The sequence below is a fragment of the Lissotriton vulgaris genome, chromosome 10 (genome assembly GCF_964263255.1).
Source record: "Lissotriton vulgaris chromosome 10, aLisVul1.2, whole genome shotgun sequence".
Classification (NCBI taxonomy): domain Eukaryota; kingdom Metazoa; phylum Chordata; class Amphibia; order Caudata; family Salamandridae; genus Lissotriton; species Lissotriton vulgaris.
Window position 1 is genome coordinate 316,165,056 of NC_141698.1, and position 24,545 is coordinate 316,189,600.

Genomic DNA, 24,545 nt, shown 5'->3' on the forward strand with positions numbered 1-24,545 from the left:
TACACTTGTTTGCAACTGAGTATCATTCCGTCAAATTCAAAATCAGGCCATACATTTTTCCAGACACAAAATAAATAGGCAATCCCAGATGTCAATGATACATCCTGGAGTAGGAACAGATTATATTGTATGTCAGGAGACCACAATGAAATTAGTCTAAATCATAGTTTCAATATGTTATGACAGGAATATTATCCCCCGCACAGTGTACAATTGTGTCCCTCCGCCGATACTGCAAACTGCCTGTATCTGGTATCCTGGTTCTTTATTTTGATCATAGTTTCAAACTAAACTAGTGTCTGTGTAGAGAAAAGGGCTTTTTTCTTGCTATGAGTGAGGTCCTGGGACTTGCAGGGGGCACCAAGCGTGGTTTGTACTAAACCCATCATGGGTTTAGTACAAACAGCAGTGGTGGCATCATGATATACTTTGTGAATTCACAGTTGTGGAAAAGACCTTTTTATCTGTTTCTCTGGAGTGGAGGTCTATGGACCCATTCATGTAAGATTTAGCTTCTGTATGTTAACCCAGACCTTAGCACCAACATCACAAGTGTATATTGTGTGTATTTGTGTATCTAGCCTGTGTGGTGCATGCATGAGGTGTATAAGTAAACCAGAGTAATGGCGGCCCTAGGTGTCAGGACCTAGCAGCCATTTACGCACTGACTGCCTACATTCGGGTGAACCAGCAAGTAACCCAACCCTAATAAACTACATTTCCTAGCATCCATAGCGAGAGTCACACCCCACGTGACTCGGACGCAGCGCTAGAAACCGGATATAGCACAGCTGGGCGATCGAATGCTGCAGATTATCCTGGCGGATTCCAGTGGCTGCAGTTTCAGGATCTCTGGAGTCTATGTGGTAAAAGTGCGCCTGGCACCTTTTGGACCGTCTTGTTTGCTTTCCTGGAGGTCCGTGCTATAGAGAGATAGCGCTTATTAGCGATCTCTTGTAGTGGAGCGCAATAGCGCCCTTGGTGACTTACTGTTTCCCCCACGCTCCTCAGCTGGAGGAGACAGCGTGTTCTCCCGCAGTCCAGGGGCGGCCTTAGGCATGTGCAAGCTGTGCACCTGCACAGGGCCACCAAACCCCAAGGGCCACCACGCCAATATATATCCTTAATATAATAATCCTCTGAGGCTGGATACATATTTGCGTGGCGGCCGGCTCTGTTCCACTTACAAACACCCTGACACCCCCCCCACCCCCCCTCCAGAGCCCCTCTTCCAGACCCCCCTACGCTCCCAGCCCAGGGTCACCATGAGCCTAGAGCCGCCCCAGCGCAGTCTCATGCAGAGGAGCGCTTGGCGCTTCCACTTGGGCATTATTGCCATGAGGCTCACTGTTGGAGAGACCCACTTTCAGATGTGGTCTCATGCGGGCAGTCAGTGATCTCCTTACTCGGCAGGACAAGGCGATTCCCTGTGAGTAGGCTGACAAAGGTAATCTGAGGAGCTGTTCAGGGCTGTACTTTTGACCCTAATCTTTGAACTACCTTAGCTGTACATACTTCGGTTGCTGCAGACCCATTGCTCCTGTACTAGTGGTATTATTTGCAGAACATTATTGGTTGTCATACCATAAGGGAAACTCCTCAGAGAAGTCAATTCTTAAGCACCATGCCTACGATTAACTGAGGGTTACGGATATTGCTGCTATCCAGACAGTAATCCAAGGACAGCAAACGAGATTCACTTGAAGTATTGTGGTATTTGAACAATCCAAAGTCTGCTCCGTTTTTGGCATTGTACAAGTGAGTGATTGTACCATGGCCTTTCATTGTTTCTTCACGTTTGGTTGTTCTTTATATTTCATTTCTTAGGAGAGAGAGAGACGTAAGAGGGCGTGCAGGAAGCTACTGCATTGCATATCAGACAAATCCACATGTACCCTTGGGTAGGTGGGGGAAAGACTCCTCTTTCGTTTACAGTGTGGCAATTGTCATGTTGGTGTAATAATTGGCTTTAACGTTTGTTCTCTCTTCCTACTAGTTCCATGCTGGAAGCTTGCAACTACCCTCTTCTCTCTTAGTGTGTATGTATATTCCAAACTTGGGGCAGTTTAGAGGTGGATCCCATTGAGCATCAGCACAATCCTGAGGATTCTAGAAGGTGGAACCTGACACTTGGGACCTATTTTGGATACCACATACCCCGCCATGTGCCCAAGGTGGATGTGAGGTTGTTTGCCCAGACATTGGAAGTGCATTGCTGACACTCCTAAAGCTGGATGGAGGAGACCTAGATACTAGCAAAAGAGGAAAAAAGACTTCTATAGAAATCTGATAAGATGCTATACTGACAGCACATGCTGGTTATTCTACTGAGCAAAACCCAATGGGATGATGGACTGAGTGTTGAACATTGCAAACATTCACCCCCAGTCAACTGATCTGGGTTTAATCCATCATCATTCTTTAGCTCACTCCGCCACCTCAGTCTGACCCAGTGCCTCATGGGAACAGTCCAGTCGAAATTGCCAAGCCATGTCTTCCCTGGACCGGAAACAAGCATCCTGGGACCGGTTTCTGGCTAAACAGCTATCATCGGTCAGGCTAGCTTGAATCCAGTGGCAAAGTGTACAAGGGGCCAACGTCTTGGAATACCCTGCCAACTTAGGGCGAACAAAGCAAAACCAAATGGAATGATGGACGGAGTGTTGAACATTGCAAACACTCACAAGCTGTTCCTACCCTTTCCTTCCCTCGCTTGACTATCTCATTAGTCCGTGTGTATTTATATTCCAGACTTGGGACAGTCGAGAGGTGGACCCCTTTGAGCATGAACACAATCCTGAGGATTCGGGAAGGTGGAACCTGACACTTGGGATCTATTTTGGATACCACATACCTCTCCTTGTGCCCAAGGTTGATATGAGGTTGTTTGCCCAGACATTGGAAGTGCATTGCTGACACTCCTAAATCTGGATGGAGGAGACCTAGATGCTGGCAAAAGAGGAGACAAGGCTTCTATAGAAATCTGATAAGATGCTATACTGACAGCACATGCTGGTTATTCTACTTAAGCATTGTCATTTGGTTGGTGAGGGTGAAAGGTAAAGAATGGTACTGCTGTCACTTTTGTTCAAGGTGAAAGAGTAATTTTACGTGAGGTCAGATTATTTCATTCCCCTTGATGACTCTTCAGTGTGACTGATGACAGGCAGGCACAAAAATCTAAAACCTCTGTGTGTCTCTGTTGTGGATGCTCCAGGCTGAAGCCTATCTTGCTCTGATGAGCATCACTCTACACAGGCTGTGTCTGGAGAGCAACCTAGGGAGGAGACTTGAAAGGAGAACCACCCCAACGGGTTCTGAAAGTGTGATCAGTAAATCCACATCTCCTGCTTAGATTATATAAAAGTGGGAACCACTGACAACTTGCTGTTCCCAATCCAAGTTCTCTATGACTAAAGAAAAGAGGGGCATATTATCAAGGGGGTTTATCTCCGCTTTTTTGGCTTTAAAAGCCAAGAAAGCGGAGATAAAATTATCTCCCTATTACCTAGCTGTCGCTAACACCAGTTAGTGATAGCTAGTAGGAGATAGCGACTATCTTTGGCCCCACTTTGCATGTCAGTGATATTTATCACTAATGACATGCAAAGTAGGCGTGCCAAGATGTTAGCGACTGAAAACAGTCGCTAACATCGCTATCTCCTATTACCAACTTTTGGAGATATTCGCGCTAAGCGCGAATATCTCCAAAAGCTAACACCTGCCCTGAGCAGTTCTTAGCCATGTTATCCAATGGGAGAGGGATAACATGGCTAAGAGCATTAGCTCGGTAATGCATGAATATCGCGGACTTTTCAGCGATATTCATGCATTGCAGCGATTTTTATCGCATTTGCGATAAACCTTGGTAATACCAAGGTTTATTTGCGGTAAAAATCGCAGCAGCTCAGCGGTAAATTTTTGTCTCTAACCAAGCAATAGCGATAATTATCGCTATTGCTTGGTAATATGCCCCAGAGTGCTTCACAGGGTAGTCAGAGAACTTCTATGCAACTAAAGGTGGTGCCTGCTGACAGTCAGATTATCAGAAATAAGGGGGCATCACCTGAATCCACTCTTAGCTGCGAGCACTGATTACCTGCATTGAAGTGCCTAGAAGCCAGCTTGCCTCCTGAGAAACAGAAAAAGTCTGCTAAAATTGCAGGGTGACCGACCGCCCAGGAGGAGGAAGGTGCAGTGTCACCATGGTTGATGGGTCTGCAGCAGCTGTGGACTATGACAAGCAATATGTGTGCCCTGGTGGTGCCAGATCCTGACTCTCCAGTGTCAGTCCTGACGGACTTGTGAAGCTGTGGTATGACCCAAGCCACTGTGCATGAGCAGTGACATTGTGGCGAGACCTGAGCCAGTAAACCTGACCTGTGAAGTTGCGGTGTGACCTGATCCACTGTGTCTAGAGATTGAAAGTACAGCATTGCACAGCTTTGTCCTAATCAGCAGCACCTGCGCCCTGTCGCAGCATGGCCCAGTGCTGCTCTGAGATCTTAGAATGTAGAAAGCAGTGATACACCATCAAACCAGTGAGATTTTATTGAGCCCTCAGCATCTGTGCATGCCAGCCAACCCAGACGGGAAAGCCCACGCAGGGCTGCCCCGAACACCCGCCGGACAAGCCGAGAGAAGATCCAGCACTTCTCTGAGCAGCCCGCCTTGACTGTAGTGTACCACCAAACGCAAATGCTGAAAAGAATAAGAAGAACTGCAGACTTGCACTCATTCCAGAAGAGAGTGAGTTCCCGAGCAAGCATCTGCAGAGCAGGCTGGAGCAAGCATCTAAAGAGCCGGCTGGCTGCCTGAATAGCACCAGCCCGTTAATGGACCGAAATACTTGTTATGCGGGAGGCAGTGAAATCAATTTAAAACACTAAGCTAAAACAAGAGTACCGATGTAACCTGCACCTGATCCTAATAACGCCAGAATGAGAGCTGAGGAAGGACCTGTCTGAAACATAAGGGTGGGAACAGAGTCAATAGCGAGAGAAAGCGCCAACCTACTCTAGCGTCAGGAACTAAATTTCATTGTGTATGTTTTCCTACTTGTAGTATTTAGCGTGTATTAAAGTGATTTTTTCCTTGACAGCCAAGGACTGCGTTGGATAATCATTTATTTTACTAATGTGTGTTTGTTAAGTGCTAAGCTCTTGCACCACTACGCTACCACTTTGAAAAGCCTATCACTGTTTGTCATCGCCACCAGTGAGAGTCAAGTGCAGCAGGGGTTATACTTGCCCCAGTTTGTGGATCCATATCAGGATGAACCCTGGGATATCAGTGGCAAATTGCCTCAACCTCTACAGTTGAGGCGCAGTTGCCCCTGTTTGCCTGGGGCCCCAGAGTACCTCTATCTCTTGGTCTAGGCTAGCAACAATTGAGGTAACTTACAGGGTAGGCCTTACCCTATGCGATATTTATGCATATGATTACACATCAGTCTCTCTTCTGAGCCTATGTCCACACAGTGCTTCCTTCTTAATCAGTCTAACAGAAGTTGTATTTTATTGTTTTCTGTTCTCATGCACTCAGACCTGTCACAGGAGCTGCATCCAAAGTAGTGCCGACTTCATAAAATTCAAAACCTGACACTCTCACACAGCACCTTCTGTGTCGCAAAGGGGGGGACAGGGGGCAAAACAATTGTTAGTTTCATAGAAAAAAAACAAAAAAGTGCACCACTGTGGAAGGAAAAAGATTTCGAAGAGAAAAAGTCAGAAAAAGACAAGAGCCCTTTACAGTGACTAGCATAAATTGAAGACTTGCATGCTGTGAAACAAAAGGACATAAACATGACAGGAATGTAAAAGTGCAGGACTCGGACATGGGCATGCAGTGCACGATATAAGAAGATGACAAATCTTGTTTTGAGGAGCAAGTGTTCACTTGTGAATACTGAAAATTACCAGTGACTGTGACAGTGGCTGTGGTCTGCTGCTCTCCACACACACAAGTGTAGTCCCCTTCATCTTTGACATCAAGATTGTGGATCAGCAGCTCAGCAACAGTTCCCTCCTGACTCATTCCATATTTATCACTTTGCCTCAGGGTTCTGTGCCCTTTCTTCCACTCTACTGGAGCCACCTTGTTCAGTTCACAACAAAGAGCAACTGTGTCACCTTCTGTGGCATCCGTGTCCTTCACATCCTCTTTAAAATATGCAGGAAGCACTGCAGGGGAGGCAGAACCGGTAAAAATCGCATTACATTCTGAAGCCTGGGCACAAATTGTATGTTTTCTAGAAAGATGCTCCAATTATTACATTTTCCCAGGGTGAACATCAGCAAAAGCCTTCTTAAAAGTTGTCAAGAAGATCCACTTGTACGAAGAAAATGAAAAAAAGTAATAGGATATATAAATATGCAATTTGGCATGCACACATATGACAGTTACTAACAAGGGACAAATCAGACAAGCTATTTAATAGGTGATTTCTTAAAAAAAAGTATCTTTACAGCAGGCAAAGGTCCATCAGAACATTGTTGACACTAAGAGATGTGTGGTGGTACTCGAAAAAACATAAGGTGTTTGGATAAGATGAAGAGGAATAATTCAAATTCTGTAAGCAGTACACTAAATGGTAGAACAATATTTCATATTTTACCATTTACTCTTAAAGTTGCTGTAGTTTTCTGGTCCCCACACACACAAGTGTATTCTCCTGCATCCTCGATATCTAAGGCTCGAATGACAAGTTCAGCAATGGGACCCTCTTGCCTCAAAGTGTGTTTGTCGCTTGGTCTGATGTTGGTGTGTCCTTTCTTCCACGCCACCAGAGCGGCTGCTTTGTTCAGCACACAGTATAGCGTGGCTGCTTCCCCTTCTGTGCCCTGTGTGTTCCTCAGCTCTTCTTTAAAGAGGATTGGCAGTGCTAGGAGATGAACAGAGAATGATGCCACAAAGTAAGTGCTCACAGCCACAGGTTTTCCTCCAAAGTTGGAAACAAATTACTTACATGAATACAGACGAAGACGTAAATCAACATAAAGGACAAAATTCCGGGAATAAAAACTGTTACATCTTCTGGATGAATAGTAATGAGTGTCAGATAATCAAATATCAAAGCATTTAACTATCAATAGAAAATTGGGCAAGGTGATCTCCGAAGAGGATTTGTGCTGTTCATTCTCAGAAATATTTTCTCCTAAAGACAAAGAACAAGGATCTCATGATTACACAAAACATTCTTTAAATGTGGAAAGTTGCTGCTTCTGCTGTTCATATAAATGACAAAATATAATTCAGCTATCCACAAATGTTGGTAAAAAATGTTTAAACCTTAATGTTGAAACACAAAATAGGTGATGGTGATCACCTTTCATCATCATCAAGAATATCATGGTCTTTTTAACTGTGAAAACGAATTGATGTATTGTTCCATCACAAGTTTTTGTTTGTAAAACTGAATGTTGAGGTGTTTACCATTCACTGTCACAGCAGCTGTTGTCTTTATGTCTCCACAAACACATGTGTAATCACCAGCATCCTTAACGTCAAGATCACGGATAACCAACTCCACTAAGGATCCCTCCTGTCTCATTATGTATTTGTCGCTTGGCTCCAGGGCCTTTTGGTCCTTCTTCCACTCCACTGGAGCGGCTTCTTTGGTCAACGTGCAGTGCAAAGTGGCTGTTTCACCCTCTGACACTTGGTAGTTCTTCAGCTCTTCTTTGAAAATTGCTGGACACTCTGAGGGATGTGAATGAGAAGTGAGTACATTAGAAAAAGCAAACCCAAAGCCAATGGTGTTCCCTTTTCCATACCAATTTTCTGTTGTTTTCCCAACATGTATTATGCAATAATTATGAAGGAAATTTCATGGTAGGGTAACACATTTGAGGTAACTTATTCACCACAGCAGCTTTAGTGTACTTTCTTCAGCCACGGAGCACCAACTCCCTCCTATATTGCATCAGTTACATTCAATTCCCATGGAGGTCAGGTCATTATTTAAGAAAGACATCCTGGCATCAAAAGTCACCTATTCCAATTTATCTTGATAGAAAATTTGGTAATCTTATAGCAATATAGAGAATCTTTGAAATCATTTTTCATTCAGGGGATTAAGATTATAGATGAAAATAAAACCTCTTGGTCTTCTTTAGAGACATTAACTTTTAGAATTCACTGCTGCTCAATCTCACAGACTGAATGATCTTCCAGCCTCATTTTATAAATGCTATGCATCGATCTTAGCTCCTCACCTAGCGGAGGTTTACCAGGACTCGATTGAAAAGGGCAAGCTACATCCCCACGCTAAGAGAAGCAAGCATACTTCTGCTACTTAAACCTGATAAAGCCCCTAATCTATGTGACTCATACCGCCGGCTATCCCTCATAAACACAGACAACAAAACATATGCCAAGCTAGTAGCCAACAGACTTCAGCAGCTCTTGCCGCTTATTGCCAGACCCGTTCAATCAGGGTTCATACCCGGGAGATCGACTGCCCACAATCTACGTACTTTTTTTCGATACGCCACTATCTTGACCCCGAAACATCTGCAGTGGCTGCACTCCTTGACGCCACTAAGGCCTTTGACTCACTAGACTGGCCATTCCTACTTGCGGTATTAACAAGATTAGGCATCAACCCACTATTCATACAACAAATCAAACTGCTATACACAGACCCTACCGCGTGACTATGAGTAAACAGTCAAATATCCAACGCATTCACAATTACACACGCACACACACAAGAGTGCCCCTTCACCCCTTTACTCTTCGCAAATACGATGGAAACACTCGCAGCGTGACTCAGGCACCATCATGCAGCCAGGGGACTGGGTTTTTCATCTAGGTGAATCAGCATATCACAATATGCCGATGACATCACTCTTTACATTAATAACCCTCAACAAAATTTACACCCGACACTCCGGGAGATTACTAAGTTCGGAAGCAGTTAGGGCATTCTGATACACTGGAAGAAATCCACGCTATTCCCACTGACTGACAACACCGAACCATTTGAACCTGACTATCCGCTCCTGTGGGTGGAGGGCCCTGTTAAGTATCTAGGAATCTGGCTAAGTAGGGACACCCAAGAACTATGGAACATGAACCTTGGTCGTGCCATCATCTGGCTTGAGGTGAAAATCAAAATTTGGTCCAAATTGCCACTGACTTTAGCGGGCAGAATAGCGATAACTAAAATGATAGTCCTCCCCAAATTTCTGTATAACTTTGTAAACCCCCGCTTATACTCACTCAATCATTCTTTAATACCATGTGTTCCCTGATGATCTCGCTAGTGTGTGCGGGTGGGCAGGCCAGGTAAGCATGAGCGAATTTTGCGGATCTCGCGTTCGCGAATTTTGCGGATTTGCGGATTCGCAATCCGCAAAATCCACGAATTCCCGCGAATTTGCGGATTTTTTTTTTTTTGTGTTCGCCCGTGTTTCTGCCAGTTCGCGAGGGTTTTGTACACTTTCGCAAATTGCGAACTTACCTGTCGGGTCGCAAGTTTCGCGAACTTGTTGTTTCTACGTGTCCAGCCTGTTTGGGACACTCTTCTTCATCACTGCCACTCTCTGTCACCACTGCCACTCTCTGACTACTCATGCCACCCTCTGGCCCACCCATGCCACCCTCTGTTTCATCACCACACCCTCTGGTTGTCCAGTGTACATTATTTTCGGCAAAGCAAAGCACACCTTCCCTGCCTCAAGTGACCTGAATTAATTTGGGGCTGATTAATGTGTCACAGAATATTTTTTTAGCTGGCACCTGCTTCCTTAGTGCGCCCTGATTAGTGATCTTTTGCACTTGCTAAGTGCTTTCATTGTTGCAAAATTAGTTACAACACCTGCCCTGCCCCAACTGACAATAATGAATTAGGGGCTGATTAATGGATTTTAACTTCCAGCCTGGCTCCTGCTTGTCTCCCTTAGCTGTAATTCAGGACCTTTGTGGCATATGTGTAACTATTCTGAGGTTCAGAGCAGGGTCACATAATAGTTTCAACTGGCAACTGAACTCTGGAGGGGCCCCTCAGGAAGCACTACAGGAAATGGCTACTAATGATGAGCCTGAACTTTTGAACCTGGTAAGTAGTTACTTTCAGTTTTGCTAAGATCGTATTTCTGCAATTTTGCACTTATTCGCGGGGCGCGAACTCACGCGAACAGTGCGAGCAGTGCGAGCAAAATCCGCTGCTCGCGGATTTGCGGATTTTGCGGGAAATTCGCAAATCTCGCGGATTGCGGATTTCCCGAAAATCCGCAAAATCCGCGAGCGGAACGGATTTTCCGCCCATGCCTAAGGCCAGGGTCACCTGGGAAAACGCTGACGCTCTCACAAAAGGATTGGGAGTGCCTGATATTCCTCTCTACGCCTACTGCGCACAGGCATAGTTCTTCCACAACTGGGTACACCCGACCCCATTCCAGCCCCACATGGCGGTTGAGCTTGATGTTGCTGTGCCTACTCCCCTAGAGTTGACCATATACTGGTCATACCATCACCCCGACACATCATAGACACAACGTAAATGCTGAGATGGGCCTGGGACGGACTGCGCCTGAGAGCCAAAACCAAAATATTGTTTGTCCCCTCAAGGGCCCGGTCTATAAAATCCACAAATGCCCCCACTGGAAGATCAGGGCGCCACAGTAAGAGCACGGAGAATGGGGATTACTAACTATGCAGACGCCACAGTAAGAGCACGGAGAATGGGGATTACTAACTATGTGGATCTATACCCTAAAGATGTATTTCTCGAGCCACCATCCCGACTGACACACAGCCTCCCAGCTTCTCTGATATACTGCTATACCACCGCATACGCGCCACATGTCGCCAGCTGAACAGCACATTTCCCGGCCCCCCTCCAGTCCTACAGGCCTTGGAGCACATAATTATCACTACTACACCACGCAGGTTGATCACAAGGCTGTACACATCCATGCAGAAGCATTACCCAGCGGTGACGCCCAAAAATAGAGAAAATTGGAACACTGAAATACACCCACAAATTACTGAAGAGCAATGGAAATTCTGCTGTGCGCAACTCAAGCAGCTATCCCCCAATTACAAACTGGGACTGATTCACATTACATTTCTAAACTGATACTACAGAACACCAAAACAGCTGCACCGCATGGGAGCCCAGGCTAACACAGAGTGGATCAGGTAACCTTTCTACACTTAGCCTGGGAATTGCCAAATACTGGATCGAAATTTTTCACAAAATAAACGAAATACTCACAACACAACTGGAGCCTCTGCCCCTCCTGGGGCTACTGGGATACGTCAAAGATGTCCCAATCAAGATCCACAGACTCCTGCTATGCTGTTGCTGCTAGCGAAACGCAGTGTTGCCATGAAATGGGGTAGATCAAGTCCCCCTTAGTTAAAGACTGGGTCCTAGATGTTACATTTTGTCAAGAGCAACTGACCGCTTTTTGGGAAATGATGCCCACCGCTTCAAGGCCTAAAGACATATGGGGTCCTTTCCTCACATGGATGAGGGTGCAGAACCAGGGAGAATCAAGCCCAACATTATCGCCGACTGGCTAAACAGTCGAAAAACCATCCAATCGATATCCTACACCGACTCGCAAATGACCCCACCTCTTGACACCAAACTACAGAATCACCCACCCTAGGAATTACAGTAACCCCTCAGACATGTAAGAGTCCAGGTACATGCCTTATAAGTCAAAAAGGTCAAGGTAACTACTATATGTTGAGACACATGACTAGCTGTAATCACGTTTTTTTTCCTATCACACTATGTATTCTGAGCTGATACACCTGTTTAAATATGTCTTGTAAACATTGAAAATATAACAGCATTGCTATTTATGCTGGTACCGATTTAACATAAAAGAATGTATATTAATAAAATTCCAATAAAAACAAAAAAAAGAAATGCAAGCACGATGTCATTCAGTCATGAGATGAGATGAAAAACAAGACTGCAAGCCATGCCCCAAGAGCTGGAACATCATTCGAGCACACATTAAGCATGCTCCTGAATTTCAGAAAATATTTTAAAACTCATCTCTTTGAAACACCTCTTCGGTCGCAGACATCCCCTTTGGCCATGAGGGCACACATCCAACTACCATGTCTCATCGTACACTCTCTACTTACGTTTTCAGTCTTTGAATCATTCTGCAGACATCTAAAGCACGCTGTTGCCTCCCAGCAAGGTATATATTTACATACACAAAAATGTTTAATTGATATTGGTATAGCGACTCAATGTTTCATGAAGCAGCCTACTCATTTACTATCAATGAGGGCACCAGTGAGCATTAGAAGTACAGTGCGTAGAATGTATATACCAACACGAAATATTTAGCTTGCTTTACTGGAGTTGGGCAAAAACAAAACGGCTGAAGGGAGCAGGACGAAAGAGCTATAACACAAGTAAGCACGCTTCCAGGACTACTTGTACACCAAACATTCATTAAACACTTGGCCAGAATAGACAGGCCTACAAAGCAACCAGGATTGTGTGATCAGAATCCTAAACTGAGAGACTTATTGAAATAATAAGTAGGCGACCCTTCATGGGGCGGCAAACCACTAGTAGATGGCAACTGTCCCTTGTGGGGCCACCGAAAGAATTCCATCTGATGGGCCCCCACCACCTACCAGGTAAATGAAAGCAGACAGAATGAATACCATGTACAGCACTGGTGCAAAAGTGCAGACGTAAAAGTGCTCTGTGCAGGAGTGCACGCCTTGTGTTTATAACCCCAAGGGCTATGTGGGAACCTAAAAAAGGCCCTGGCTCTAGAATGAAGTACAACGGATTTGCAAATAACAGGAAGAGATCAGGGCCCTAAGTATGAGTGCAGTGGCGTTGCCACGTGGACAGCGAACAAGGGCAATAGACCTTCCTGAACGATGACAGAGGATGGATTTTATTAAAATAATCAGTTCATATTTTTGTAGTAAACATCTAATTGATACATCTGCTACGATGCATTACAATACTTTATTGAATGTTTGATTAATTTATAGGATTAAATTAAATAAACTATTCATTGACATCATTTAATGCAACTGCTTTATTTGGAAAATGTAATGCAGAGCAACCAGTCAACTTTTTCCTTGTTTGCCATAAAAGGTGGCATTTCCTACTTACCACAAAACACTCTTTGGGTGGGGATGCTTCACAGGGTGTGAAAATATGTGTGGAGTGAAATATTTTCAGATTTGGGCAACAATAGTTCCACAAAAGAGATGTGAAGGTAGATATGTTACGTGCAAGTACTTCTGCTGACAGGTAAAAAATATGGTGCTTCGGGACAGTCAATAGGTCTGGGGCAGAGACCTTCACATTTCATGCTCCCTCAACACATGACCGACACTATTGCAGGTCAGCCAGGGAAAAGCCTGTCAGGAAGTGTCTAAATTTCTCTGTAAGGCAAGCCATCACAGGTAGGAAAGTACAAGTTTAGGTTTAAATCTTGGCAGGGACAACTGGCATTAGTGATGATGTAGAGAAGTGTGGCTCAACGGTTAGAGGCGGCAGACCCAGAGGCAGAGGTCGGCCTGGGACCAGGGTTCAATTCCCGACACGGCCGGGTGCAGGACCAATGTCAGCAGGCCTGAAAAATCTCGCCTTGGTGCCACTCTAGCCATAGGGTCCCACGCTGCAACTCTGAGCAATAGCTTGCTTAGTCTCCACTCCGACCCCATCACCGCCGGGGATGCCTGGCTGCACCTTGGGGATGCCTAGTAAAGGGACCATCTCACAGGGAAAGCCAGGACAGGTTCCCCAGTGGTACAGTGCTAGGACGCTCCAGGGTAACCACGCACTCTATAAATCCAACATTCATTCATTCATTCATATTTCATCATTGAACTGCAAATCTGTTGTTGCAACCCGTATTGTAGTTCATGCCTAAAGATATTAAGGGTTATTATCACTTTCAAAACTTACAGTACCGATTTCATGCAACAAAATGAAGAACGTTAAATGATTGTGGTCAAGGCAAGCTTTCATAAGAACATAAAATGTGTAGTTTTACACTAAAGGTGACGCTTTACACTAAACATGCGAAAGTATTCTAATTTGGTAAAGTTGTTACTTTTTTAAACCAGAACTAAAGTTATCATATACATGATGTGCTTTTTTTTAATGATGTAAGGAAAGGAAATTATGTTCCATAACATAGGTATGGCTATGCCACCTCTGTGGCAAAGTAGCCTTACATTTAGGAAGTTTGGACTTTAATGTCAGGTATATGAACTGAGCAAAGACAAATACTCAAAGAAACAGACTGGAAAACTTAGAAGAATGCCAGTGGGGCACATGGTAACCATTCCCTCTGTAGTTCAGCAACTGGGTAAACTCTAACTGGAAATTTCTAAGTGCGTGCAGGAAGTCCCACAGAGTAAAGCAAACTCCTTTGGCAAAACCGAATCTGCTCATATCACTCTATCTTCAGGGTAGAACAGAAAATCTTGTGAATTTAGGGTGTGAGGGGTGAGTCCCAATGTAGTATCTAATGTATCCATTACCTCTTAAGAAAGGTTCATTCGCACACAAGGCTTGCCCCGCTCATAAGGTACATGTATCAAACCAATTCATTTTCAGCTATATAAAAAAAGTAACAATAAATAAAACTATAAACACATAAGATAGAAATGAATAATACATAATATATATATAAAGAAGGGAAAAGAGTAGGAAACTGAAAATGTCAATAATGTACCACTAAGTAACCAGATTAACAACGTACAAGCAATTGCAGCAGGTAAGGAAAAAAGTGGAAAGAACTGGAAACTCTAATAACTCTTTTACCGTTGACAGTTAGGGTGGCTGTGGTCTCTTGATCACCACACACACACGTGTACTCTCCGGTATCCTTTCCATCCAGATCAAGGACCACAAGTTCGGCAAGAGTGTCCTCCTGTCGCATTTTGTACTTTTTGCTCTGTTTGAGTGCTCTGCGACCTTTCTTCCACTCCAATGAGGCACCAGATTTGGTCAACTCACACGATAAAATAGCAGTATCACCTTCTGCTGCTTCAACATTTTTCAGTTCACCTTTGAAAAGTGCCGGCAGAGCTGAGGAAGTAAGTGCAAATGGATAATGTGTTAGAACCCATACAGTTTATGGTTTCCAATGAACAAGTCTGACAAGTATCACATCAATTCAACTTTACAATAATAGGCACACATGAAACAATAGTAAAATTATAGTACAATAAACATGCAACAAATAGTACCAATATCACAACAATGGAGTTTTGGATATGAGTAAAAAAAAGAAAACGTATTAACTTCATTATACAATACATACAAGTGCAGAAATGAGGAACTGCACTATGTGTTCTGAAACAGATATGAAGTAATGCACAAAAGCATATAAAACACTAGCAACAGAAGCATAATAATAATGAAATAACAAGTAACTTACTAAGTGTCGTGAACCACATATATGAAGTATGTAGCTGAACATTAAGTAATGCTGATGTGTTAACAGAATATAATAAAAATGAAAAAGTGTTATAAAAGTGCAAAAATGAATGACTCTGCTAGATTCCTGAAGGGTGTAGTGTGTGTGTCTGTATGTAATGTGTATGTATATGTGTGTGTGTGTGTATATATATATATATATATAGATATAGATATAGATATAGATATATATATCTTGGGTTAGATCTGTAAGGGTAGCTATTCTACAGAAATTCAATTACATTTCTTTGCATCTCTTTTATTCTCAGTATAGTCCCCTTTAAGTCAGATGGCTTTTGATAGTATCTGGATTGTTTGAAACAAAGAGAGAGCTTTGGAATCTCTCATATCCTGCACACTGAATGCACTATGACTGAGTACCACACTAGACTTACAAAAGGATTACTGAAGTCTTATGGCCAGCATTCATATGTGATAGGATGGGGTTTCATAATCAAGCCAGGATGAGCAGGTTTTTTGCAGGCTCATTTATATTTTTGGGGGGGCGACTGCAGGGATTGCTATTTTCTACTTTTTGCCCTATTGTCTACTGTGACTCCAAAGATGAGCTTTAAATAAATTGACTAAAAGAGAAAGGTAGGAATAGGTCAAACTTTTATTAAACAAATAATTGGCACAGATAACACACCAAAGCGATCACATCAAATATGTTAATGATGCACTTTGCACAGTTTCGGCATTCACAAATGTTTATTTTTTGCAAATTTCCATGTAAGGCATAATAGCCAACCCATAAATGATTATTAGTCCAAATACATGGAAATAATACGTTCTCACCCTACCACACAAAATGCCTAGTAAAAGAAGTTCCACAAATGTTGAATAGCTTGAATTCAGAACAAGATGGAACAGTACCTACCATGGATTTTGACGCGAGCAGACGTTTGCTGGTCTCCAGTGTCGCAGATGTAAGTCCCAGAGTCATCTGGGGAAGCGTTGTGAATAAGGAGTTCTGCCGTGTTGCCTATTTGTCTGATCTCATATTTGCTACTGGCCTGCAGATCAGTTACTCCTTTTCTCCATACCAAATGAGCATCAGCTTTCGTGATCTCACAGCTCAAAGACACAGTGCTACCTTCCTCCGCCTCAGCATTTTTAAGATCTTGTTTGAAACGGACTGGTAAGGCTAAAAGGCAAGATAGGAAAAAAAAATTCAGGACTGCTCAACAGAAATAGGGAAACCCTGTACGGGCAGGCTGCATCCCCATGTTTACTCTACCAGCTGAGCATGTTTACACCATATACAAATAACGCTCTCTTCCTCTTTAGGAAACCTTTAGAGGAATTTCATTTTGGAATATGCCTCCAAACATCTGGGATGCCTGTGAATCAATCTCCAGAAGCATCATAGGGAGGGATGGACTCTGACAGCACTAATTACATTTACACTTACTTGTTAGCTATGCAAGAAAAAATGTTATCTTGACCAGGTCTGATTTGGAGGGAAGAGTGCTGAATTGTTTTGAGGTGTTGATGTTAGGGGGTTCAGGATAGGCCCTCAGACGAATGGAAGATCAATGGAATGAATGGCCTGCTTTAGAAAAGATCAAAGACAGGGTTTTCAACTTACCAGTTACTTTGACGTGGGCCGTGCTCTTTTGATCACCTGTATCACAGGTGTAGTCTCCAGCGTCTTCAGTCTTTACGTCATTGATGTGGAGCTCCACTACTGATGCCAGCTGCTTCAGCTCATACTTGGCACTCGCCTGAAGGACCTGGCCATCCTTAGTCCATTTCACGGGTGCGTCTGCTTTGGTGAGCTCACAGTGCAGCTTGACCCTGCCGCCTTCTTTGGCAGTCTCATTGCGTAGCCCACGCTTGAAAAGGACTGGCGCTGCTAGAAATGTAGAATTGACACATATAAGCAGCTAAATGCAGCACAGCGCTCTGTTGATATTTACAAACCATGGGGCCTTCGGCGGCCTTTGGTTCTTAATCGCACCAGAACCCCCAAGAATGCCATGTAGCACAATATTACAGAGCGGTTACTCATGGATCCCACCACTATACACAGGGCTTTGAGTGGGCCGGGTCTCACTGGTGCTGAGCAACGGCAGTTTTTTAAAGGGGGCCTCGAAACGGGTCTAAATCGGGCTCTGTTTTGTGCCCTGGCACTTTTTTCCGGACTACAGTGACAGCAGACTATTGTCCGGAAAAAAACAGACCGCCTGTGTCATGGCACAAAACAGAGCCCGTTTCGAGACAGCAGGCACATCGATGTGCGCGTGCTCACACTGCTCACTTCTCAAGAGTGGAAAAGTTACGGCATGACGTCATGCCAGGGGAGCGTTGTAGGGGAAGGGAAATACTTTGGAGAGTCATTTTCTCTCTGGATTTCCCTTCTCATTTTGAAACTCAGGTGCAGCAACATTGTGGTGGTGTCCCCAGGACTTTAAGTGGAAGCTTTTTCAATATTATATACAAGCCATAGTTACTGCTTATTTATTTTATGGAACTAACATTGACAAAGCCAATTGTCCTGACTTCTTGTAGGTGCAATGTTACTTGTTGTATCATATATCTGGATGCAATGACAGAAACAGCAAAATACAAGTCGGGTGGCACAATATACTAACCACAGACTTTTAGCTTACATGATTTTAAGTCACGTCCTAATTACATTGGTCATACCCCTTTGAGAGACCCCCCCATTTTTTCATCCCACTTGATGCCCTGACTATATATATATATATATATATATACACACACACACATAAATATATACACACACACACACACATACATATATATACATATATATATATATATGTAAATATATGCGTGTGAAGAGAATTCTTTCCCCTTCTATAATTAACACACTGTTTGTATCTGCATATACCATTTATGCCATGGCATTTACCAAAACCGGAATGCAAGGGTTACATTTGTGCACTGAGGTCAGAGAATTGCTGCCCTGTACAAAATAAATGTAACACACATTCTTTGACACAATAAAGGGGTTTTCTCTTGTACGTTTCAATGTACTAATAACACTGAATTTGCCAAAAGCACTGTAGCATGAAATGTATGATGTGTATATTTATAAGTGAAGTTGCTCTAACCTTTGCCATTTGTTTAATTAGTAAGGAAACGCTTCACAAATCGTTTAGCTGAGCTGAGCCATAGTTCACAGTTTAATGAGCTGTCGTTTTCAGACAGTCAAGCAATAGTGCAGTATTGTCTCTGAGGATCACCTGAGCCTATTATATAATCAAATACTCTGTTTTTCAAAGCTGAACATTATTATTTGCAATTATGCCAATATTTAGCTCTGCCTTGCTAGCAGATACTTTCCCTGTATCATCGTAGTCGCCAAAATCGGGGCATCTAACGCACAGGCACAGCGCTACACACCAGCGGTGCTCGCGGTCGAATTACTGACCCAGGAGGAGAGAACAGGACGATCGTCTTGGTGCGGCACCCGATGCAAGATGGCGACCTCCAACATTGCATCGAGGTAGACCGGAGCTCAGAGGCCCGGAGTGCGGCTGTAGTGTCTGGACGTCTTCCGACGAGGCATACCGGCGCCGCCTGCACCGACGACCGCGATCCTGAACTGGCGGTCTCAGATCGGCACTTTTGGAGGAAAACACCAGCTGACGCTCCAGAGGTCGCGAGGTGCGGAAAGTAGAGAGACAAGCTGCTGCGACCGCCGGGGCCCTGAGAGATTTGCGAGGCCAACGGGAAAGCGACCCGAGAAACCCAAGAGCTGCAAAGACCATCTGCACTGCAGCACGAGTACGGCCCTGAGATCTCACCTCAAGATTGCGCCTGGGATCTTTTCCGAGCTGGGCTGCGACATCTGAAGCTGAATCCCGGGAGCCTGCCTTCCCGCTTCCCCAATGGGCGCCCGCAATGGATTTTATTCTTTTACACCGTATTAGACGGAGTCATGTCCAGCAGACCTGCACCCGGTTTGATCCTGGCATTTGTGATTTTCCCTCCGCTTGTGTGGTCTGATGGCTGCGTGCGGAGGACTCCCAGCGGCCGCAGCGGACATGCCAGAGAGTTTCCCTGGACCTTTTGAGACACTTGTTGCCCAGGATAGAGGTGAGCGCCCCCCCCAACCCCCCCAGTGCGAAGCTGGATGGCGGCTCCTTCCGCACTGCCTTTTAATAGCTAATGAGAGACTGGCACTCCTCCCCCCCCCTGCAAAGTACTGCTGCACGCTCATGGTTTGTAAAGGTGTCCCAAGATGCCTGACCCTAACATGGCCACCAATGATGACTCTGTTTCCCCCCCTCCTGATCTTCCTGACATAACCCCTACCAGTACAACGCCTGACCTCAAGATGACGCTCGTAATTCTAAGGAACATGGCTACCCCACGAAAGAAGCTGACTACCCCTGAGTCCCGAGTGCACTTTAGCTCTATCTCGACTGTGGAGTCAGAGCACCATGCCCGACACCCGGTGGAGCTGCTCTGCTCAGCTAAAGAGGAGATTGGCCTTGGTTCACCCCCTGACCGTCACCTACCCAGCTGGACCCAGGGCAGAGTTTCTCTTCGTCTCCCTGTCTCACACACCCCCTTCCTCTTTGTTTTTCTGCAACTTTTCATTTATCCTCTCTGTCTATCCCTCTGCCCGACGACCGTTGGAGCTACTTGGCGAGCTTTAGGGCAGACTGGCAGTTGATTACCTCCTCGTGCCATCGCCTACCCACTTGGTTTCTGGGCTGGCTCCCCCCCGGTCACTCATTCTTGCTTCCACCGGTCTTGTACCCTTTCACTCCTACTCTTTCCAACTTCTGTCCTTGACCTCACCTGTCCTTGCCCTTTGTCCCCACCATGTTTGTTTTTTTGGGATCTTCTTCCCTCGCCCCTTGAGACTGAACTATTTTGCCTGATACCCGATGGAGCTACCTGGTTTAGCTTTAGGGGAGATGGGCAGTGGATTCCCTCCTTGGTTGTCACCTACCCAGTCGGTTTTTAGACAGACTTCCTTTCGTCTCTCCTTGCTGTCTCTTCCTTTATCTTCCCTTTCTCACCTCTCCTGCCCCCTCCACTACTTTTCTCTCTCCTTTCTCTCCTCTACTAATGTATTGCCTATTTTTTGATGTAATGTGTAATTGTTGATCTTTTTCTGTTACATTGTTGATTCTCATGTAAAGCGCTCTGATACCTTTGGGTCTAGCCAGCGCTATATAAAACTCTTTAAATAAATAAATAAATAAGAGTCAAAATCTCTTTTTTAAAGGCAAAGTCTTTTTTATCTGATACCCCGTTACATATTTACATTATTTTATCTACGTTTCACTACACACAATCAAGCGGGCACTCTAGTATTTCCCTTGATGTTTTTAGTAGATCTTTCTCTGGTGAAAAAGTAATTGTTTCCTGATAATTTGCACCTAAATAAACATGTAATATAAAAAACGTCATGGATAACTTGTATATCATGTTCCTATATTGTAATCTCAGGAGTTCGGTGGCATTCACAAACAACTTGAGCTTCGGCTATTATGGCATCTCTTCATATAAAAATATTTCTCTCACTCTCTTTGTATATAGATATATATATTCAACGCTAAACATTCCCATACATATCTAAGTGTGTGTGTTATTGTACACAAGCAGGCAGAGATCAGACATTACTGCAAGACAGACATCAATGACTTCTAGTGTTCATGCCACATACAATGTATGAGGAGCAAGATGTCCTTTACCTACCATGTACTGTCAATGTCGCTGATGTTGTCTCGTCCCTGGTGTTGCAGGTGTAGCGGCCAGCATCTTCGGGTACCAAGTGGTGTATCACTAACTCAGCCACCGCACCAGCTTGCTTCATCATGTGTTTATCGCTCGCGTGGAGTTGCTTGCCGTCTTTACTCCATTCCACTCGTGCATCAGGTTTGTTCAACTCACAGCTCAATGTGGCTGTTTCATCTACAGTGGCAACTGCGTCCTGCAGTACCTCTTTGAAAAGAGCTGGCAGGGCTAGATGTGAGAAACAGGTGATTTTGGTTAACCAATGTGCAAAGCTATATCTTAATCAGGCAAAGCCCCATTCACACAAGAAATGACAGCTCAGGATGTGATAGCACTTGAATTTCATAAACATTGGGAGGCATATTTACCAGCCCCTTGTGCCACTTTTTGTGATGCTCTGGTGGCGCAAATCACAAAATAATATTTATGAGGCCACACAGACACTATGCGTGGCTTTGAATGGCCTCATATACAGGGAGTAAGGAAAGGCAGCTCAAATCACTGTGTTGCCTTACTCTGTGTCCGGGAGGCATTCCATGTGCGTTCCAGATGGTTTTTTCATGCAACATCCATGGATTTAGACACTTCCCAAGTTTCCCAAGAGCATGTAAACCTGGGAAAGTGCCAAAACCGTTCGCCTCCTGAGGTGAGGCATAGCGAGAGAAAATAACTTAATTTCTCCTCATTTTTTTCCTCTTTCTATGTGTGCTGCAGAATGAAAGAGGAAAACGTATTTTAGGACTGTTTTTTGCGCGGCACCTGTACAAAAATAATCCTGCCAACAACACAGGCACCCTTGCACCATCATGCAATGGTGCCTGCATTGGCTCTAGGGTGACTCAACAGTGCCATCGCAGGAGGAAAGGACAGGAATTAACCATATTGCATAAATGCAGTGCATTCCTGCCCTTTCACTTTGACGGAGGGCAGTGCAGCAAGTTGGCTTGCTGTGCTATTTTACCCCAAATCACCACAAATGAGGGGCAGAGTGCATATAATGGTTGACCGCTTCTATACTAGGGAAAGTGCTTTACAGCTATTTTAGCCGTAGACTGGAAATGGTTACTTTTCAGTTCTGCTCAAAGGATTCAGAGGGTTACTTTCTGTGACGCTCCGGCAGCGCCGATTACACAGTAATATCTAAGATGCCACGCAAAGCCACTATGCGTGGCATTAAATGGCCACATAGATATGGAGTAAGGCAACACAATTCACCTTACTCTGTGCTTGAGATTCATTCCATGGGCGTTGCAGTGTGTTTTCTCACACAACACCCATTGATTTTGATGCTGATCCAGATTTACAAGAGCATGTAAACCTGGAGAAGCGCCAAATCCTTACGCCTCCCGAGGTGAGGCGTAACAAGCAGAAATGTCTTTATTTCTCCTCGTTATTTCCTCTTTCTATGGGTAATGCATTCTGCAGCACACATAGAAAGAGAAAAACACCTCTTAGAATTGTTTCTCTGCCGGAATGTTATGTTATGTTATGCTATGTTATAAAAGCTTATAGAGCGCACTTATACCCAAAGGTGTCCTGGCGCTAGCAGATGCTTAACTGGATACAAAAGCTGTAATTCAGCGTTATTAGGAAGTTTTGTGCCCCCTCCTGAAGGCCAGTATCCCTGTGTTATTCCGGAGATAAGATGGCAAATTGTTCCATGCTTTGGCAGCACCCACAATAATACTTCTGCCACCCCAGGTGGTTCTTTTGACTCGAGGAACAACCACATAATTTGCCTCTGCTGATCACAGTGGTCTCCCGGGGACATACTATTGAAAATGTTTCCTCAAATACTCAGGGCCACTACCCGTCAGAGATTTAAACACTGTACACAGTGCTTTGAATTGAGCACGCTGTATCACAGGCAACCAGTGAAGCTGCTTTATTTCCTTCCTGACAGAGATGAATCTAGGCGTGCTGCTAATCAGCCTAGCTGCCGGATTTTGCACCAGCTGGAGTCTGTATAAATGGTCCTTCTGAATATTTGCATACAGACTATTACAATAATCCAGAGGGACCAAATGAGCGCGTTAACTGCCATTCTAAAGCTTTCCTTGGTCAAAAAGAATTTTATTTTCCTCGAAACTCTGAGGAGGTAAAAGCTTGTTGACACAACTCCATTAACCTGTTCCCCAAAGGTTAATTTATTGTCCATGATCACCCCTAAGTTCTTAGCTTTCCTGGTGGGGACAGAGGGGACTTCCATTTCTACAGGCCTCCAATCAGGGGTCAAGATGTTGGGATTATTGCCGAAAATGATGACCTCTGTGTTGCCTGCAATAAGTTTGAGGCAGTTTGTGGGCATTCATCTGGCGATGGCTTTCATACATTCGCAACATCTTAAGCCAGTTTCCGATTCCTTGCCTCGCTGTACGGATGACACAATTTGGGTATCATCCACATAAGAAGTTAGCTGGAGCCCATAAGCTATTATTAGTGCTGCCAGCGGACCCACGTAGATATTAAAAAGCATGGGACTAAGCGAGGAGCCCTGTGGGACCCCCGAAAGGAAATGAAAAAGGCTTGGACCTATGTCTCCCCATATACACCGCTTGAGTTCTGTCTGCCAAAAAGGATTTCAGGAGGGTCCAGGCTTTACCCTGCACCCCCCGCAGCCAATAACCGATCCATCAAGACTTCATGGTGGACCGTGTCAAAGGCTGTTGACAGATCTAGCATGATCAGAATTGCTGTGCCCCCTTTGTCCATTACCTTTCGGACCTCCTCCGCAGCTTTGATCAAGGAAAGCTCTGTGCTGTGTTTAGTACGAAAACCGAACTGTGTGGAATCTAGCACATTATTGAGCTAAATAAACTTGCTAAGTTGGACAGTCATAGCCTTCTCGATCAATTTGGCCGGTAAAGGGAGGCGCGAGATAGGCCTATAGCTGTTAGGATCCAAAGGATCAAGTTCAGTTTTTTTATCAGCAGAAGTATTGATGCTGATTTCCAGGACCCGGGAAACTGCTCGGCATTTAAGATGGTATTAAACAAAGGAGTAAGGATGGGAGCATTGGCCTCAGGCAAGCTCCTGATCATTGAGACTGGGCACGGGTCCATGGGCGACCCGGATTGAGCTGCATTTAGGAAATTGACTAGATCTTGAGTCTCAAGCAGTGTAAAGCCCTCTAACAAAGATTCAACATTTGTGGAATGCGCCCCTTCCTGCACAAAAACAATCCTGCGGACAACACAGGCACTCTTGCACCATAGTGCAAGGGTGCCTGCATTAGCGCTAGGCTGCCGAAACGGCACCAGCACAGGGAGAAAGGACAGGAATGTACTGTATTGCATAAATATGATGCATTCCTGCCCTTTCACTTTGGCATAGGAAAGCACAGCAAGATGACTTATGCTAAATTCACTTATACCATGTA

The 24,545-nt window shown here is 44.5% G+C and overlaps 1 protein-coding gene across 1 annotated transcript in view; it reads right to left on the reverse strand.

Annotated features, from left to right (window-relative positions):
* OBSCN (obscurin, cytoskeletal calmodulin and titin-interacting RhoGEF) overlaps positions 1–24,545 on the reverse strand; it is a 1,012,031-nt gene that overhangs the window by 546,532 nt on the left and 440,954 nt on the right. Inside the window, exons 38-44 of the mRNA XM_086941076.1 lie at positions 21,128–21,394; positions 17,031–17,297; positions 16,320–16,586; positions 14,783–15,049; positions 7,435–7,701; positions 6,617–6,883; positions 5,919–6,182 (exon numbers count right to left, since the gene is read on the reverse strand). Coding sequence (XP_086797202.1) covers positions 5,919–6,182; positions 6,617–6,883; positions 7,435–7,701; positions 14,783–15,049; positions 16,320–16,586; positions 17,031–17,297; positions 21,128–21,394 — 1,866 coding nt within the window. The remainder of the gene's footprint in view (positions 1–5,918; positions 6,183–6,616; positions 6,884–7,434; positions 7,702–14,782; positions 15,050–16,319; positions 16,587–17,030; positions 17,298–21,127; positions 21,395–24,545) is intronic.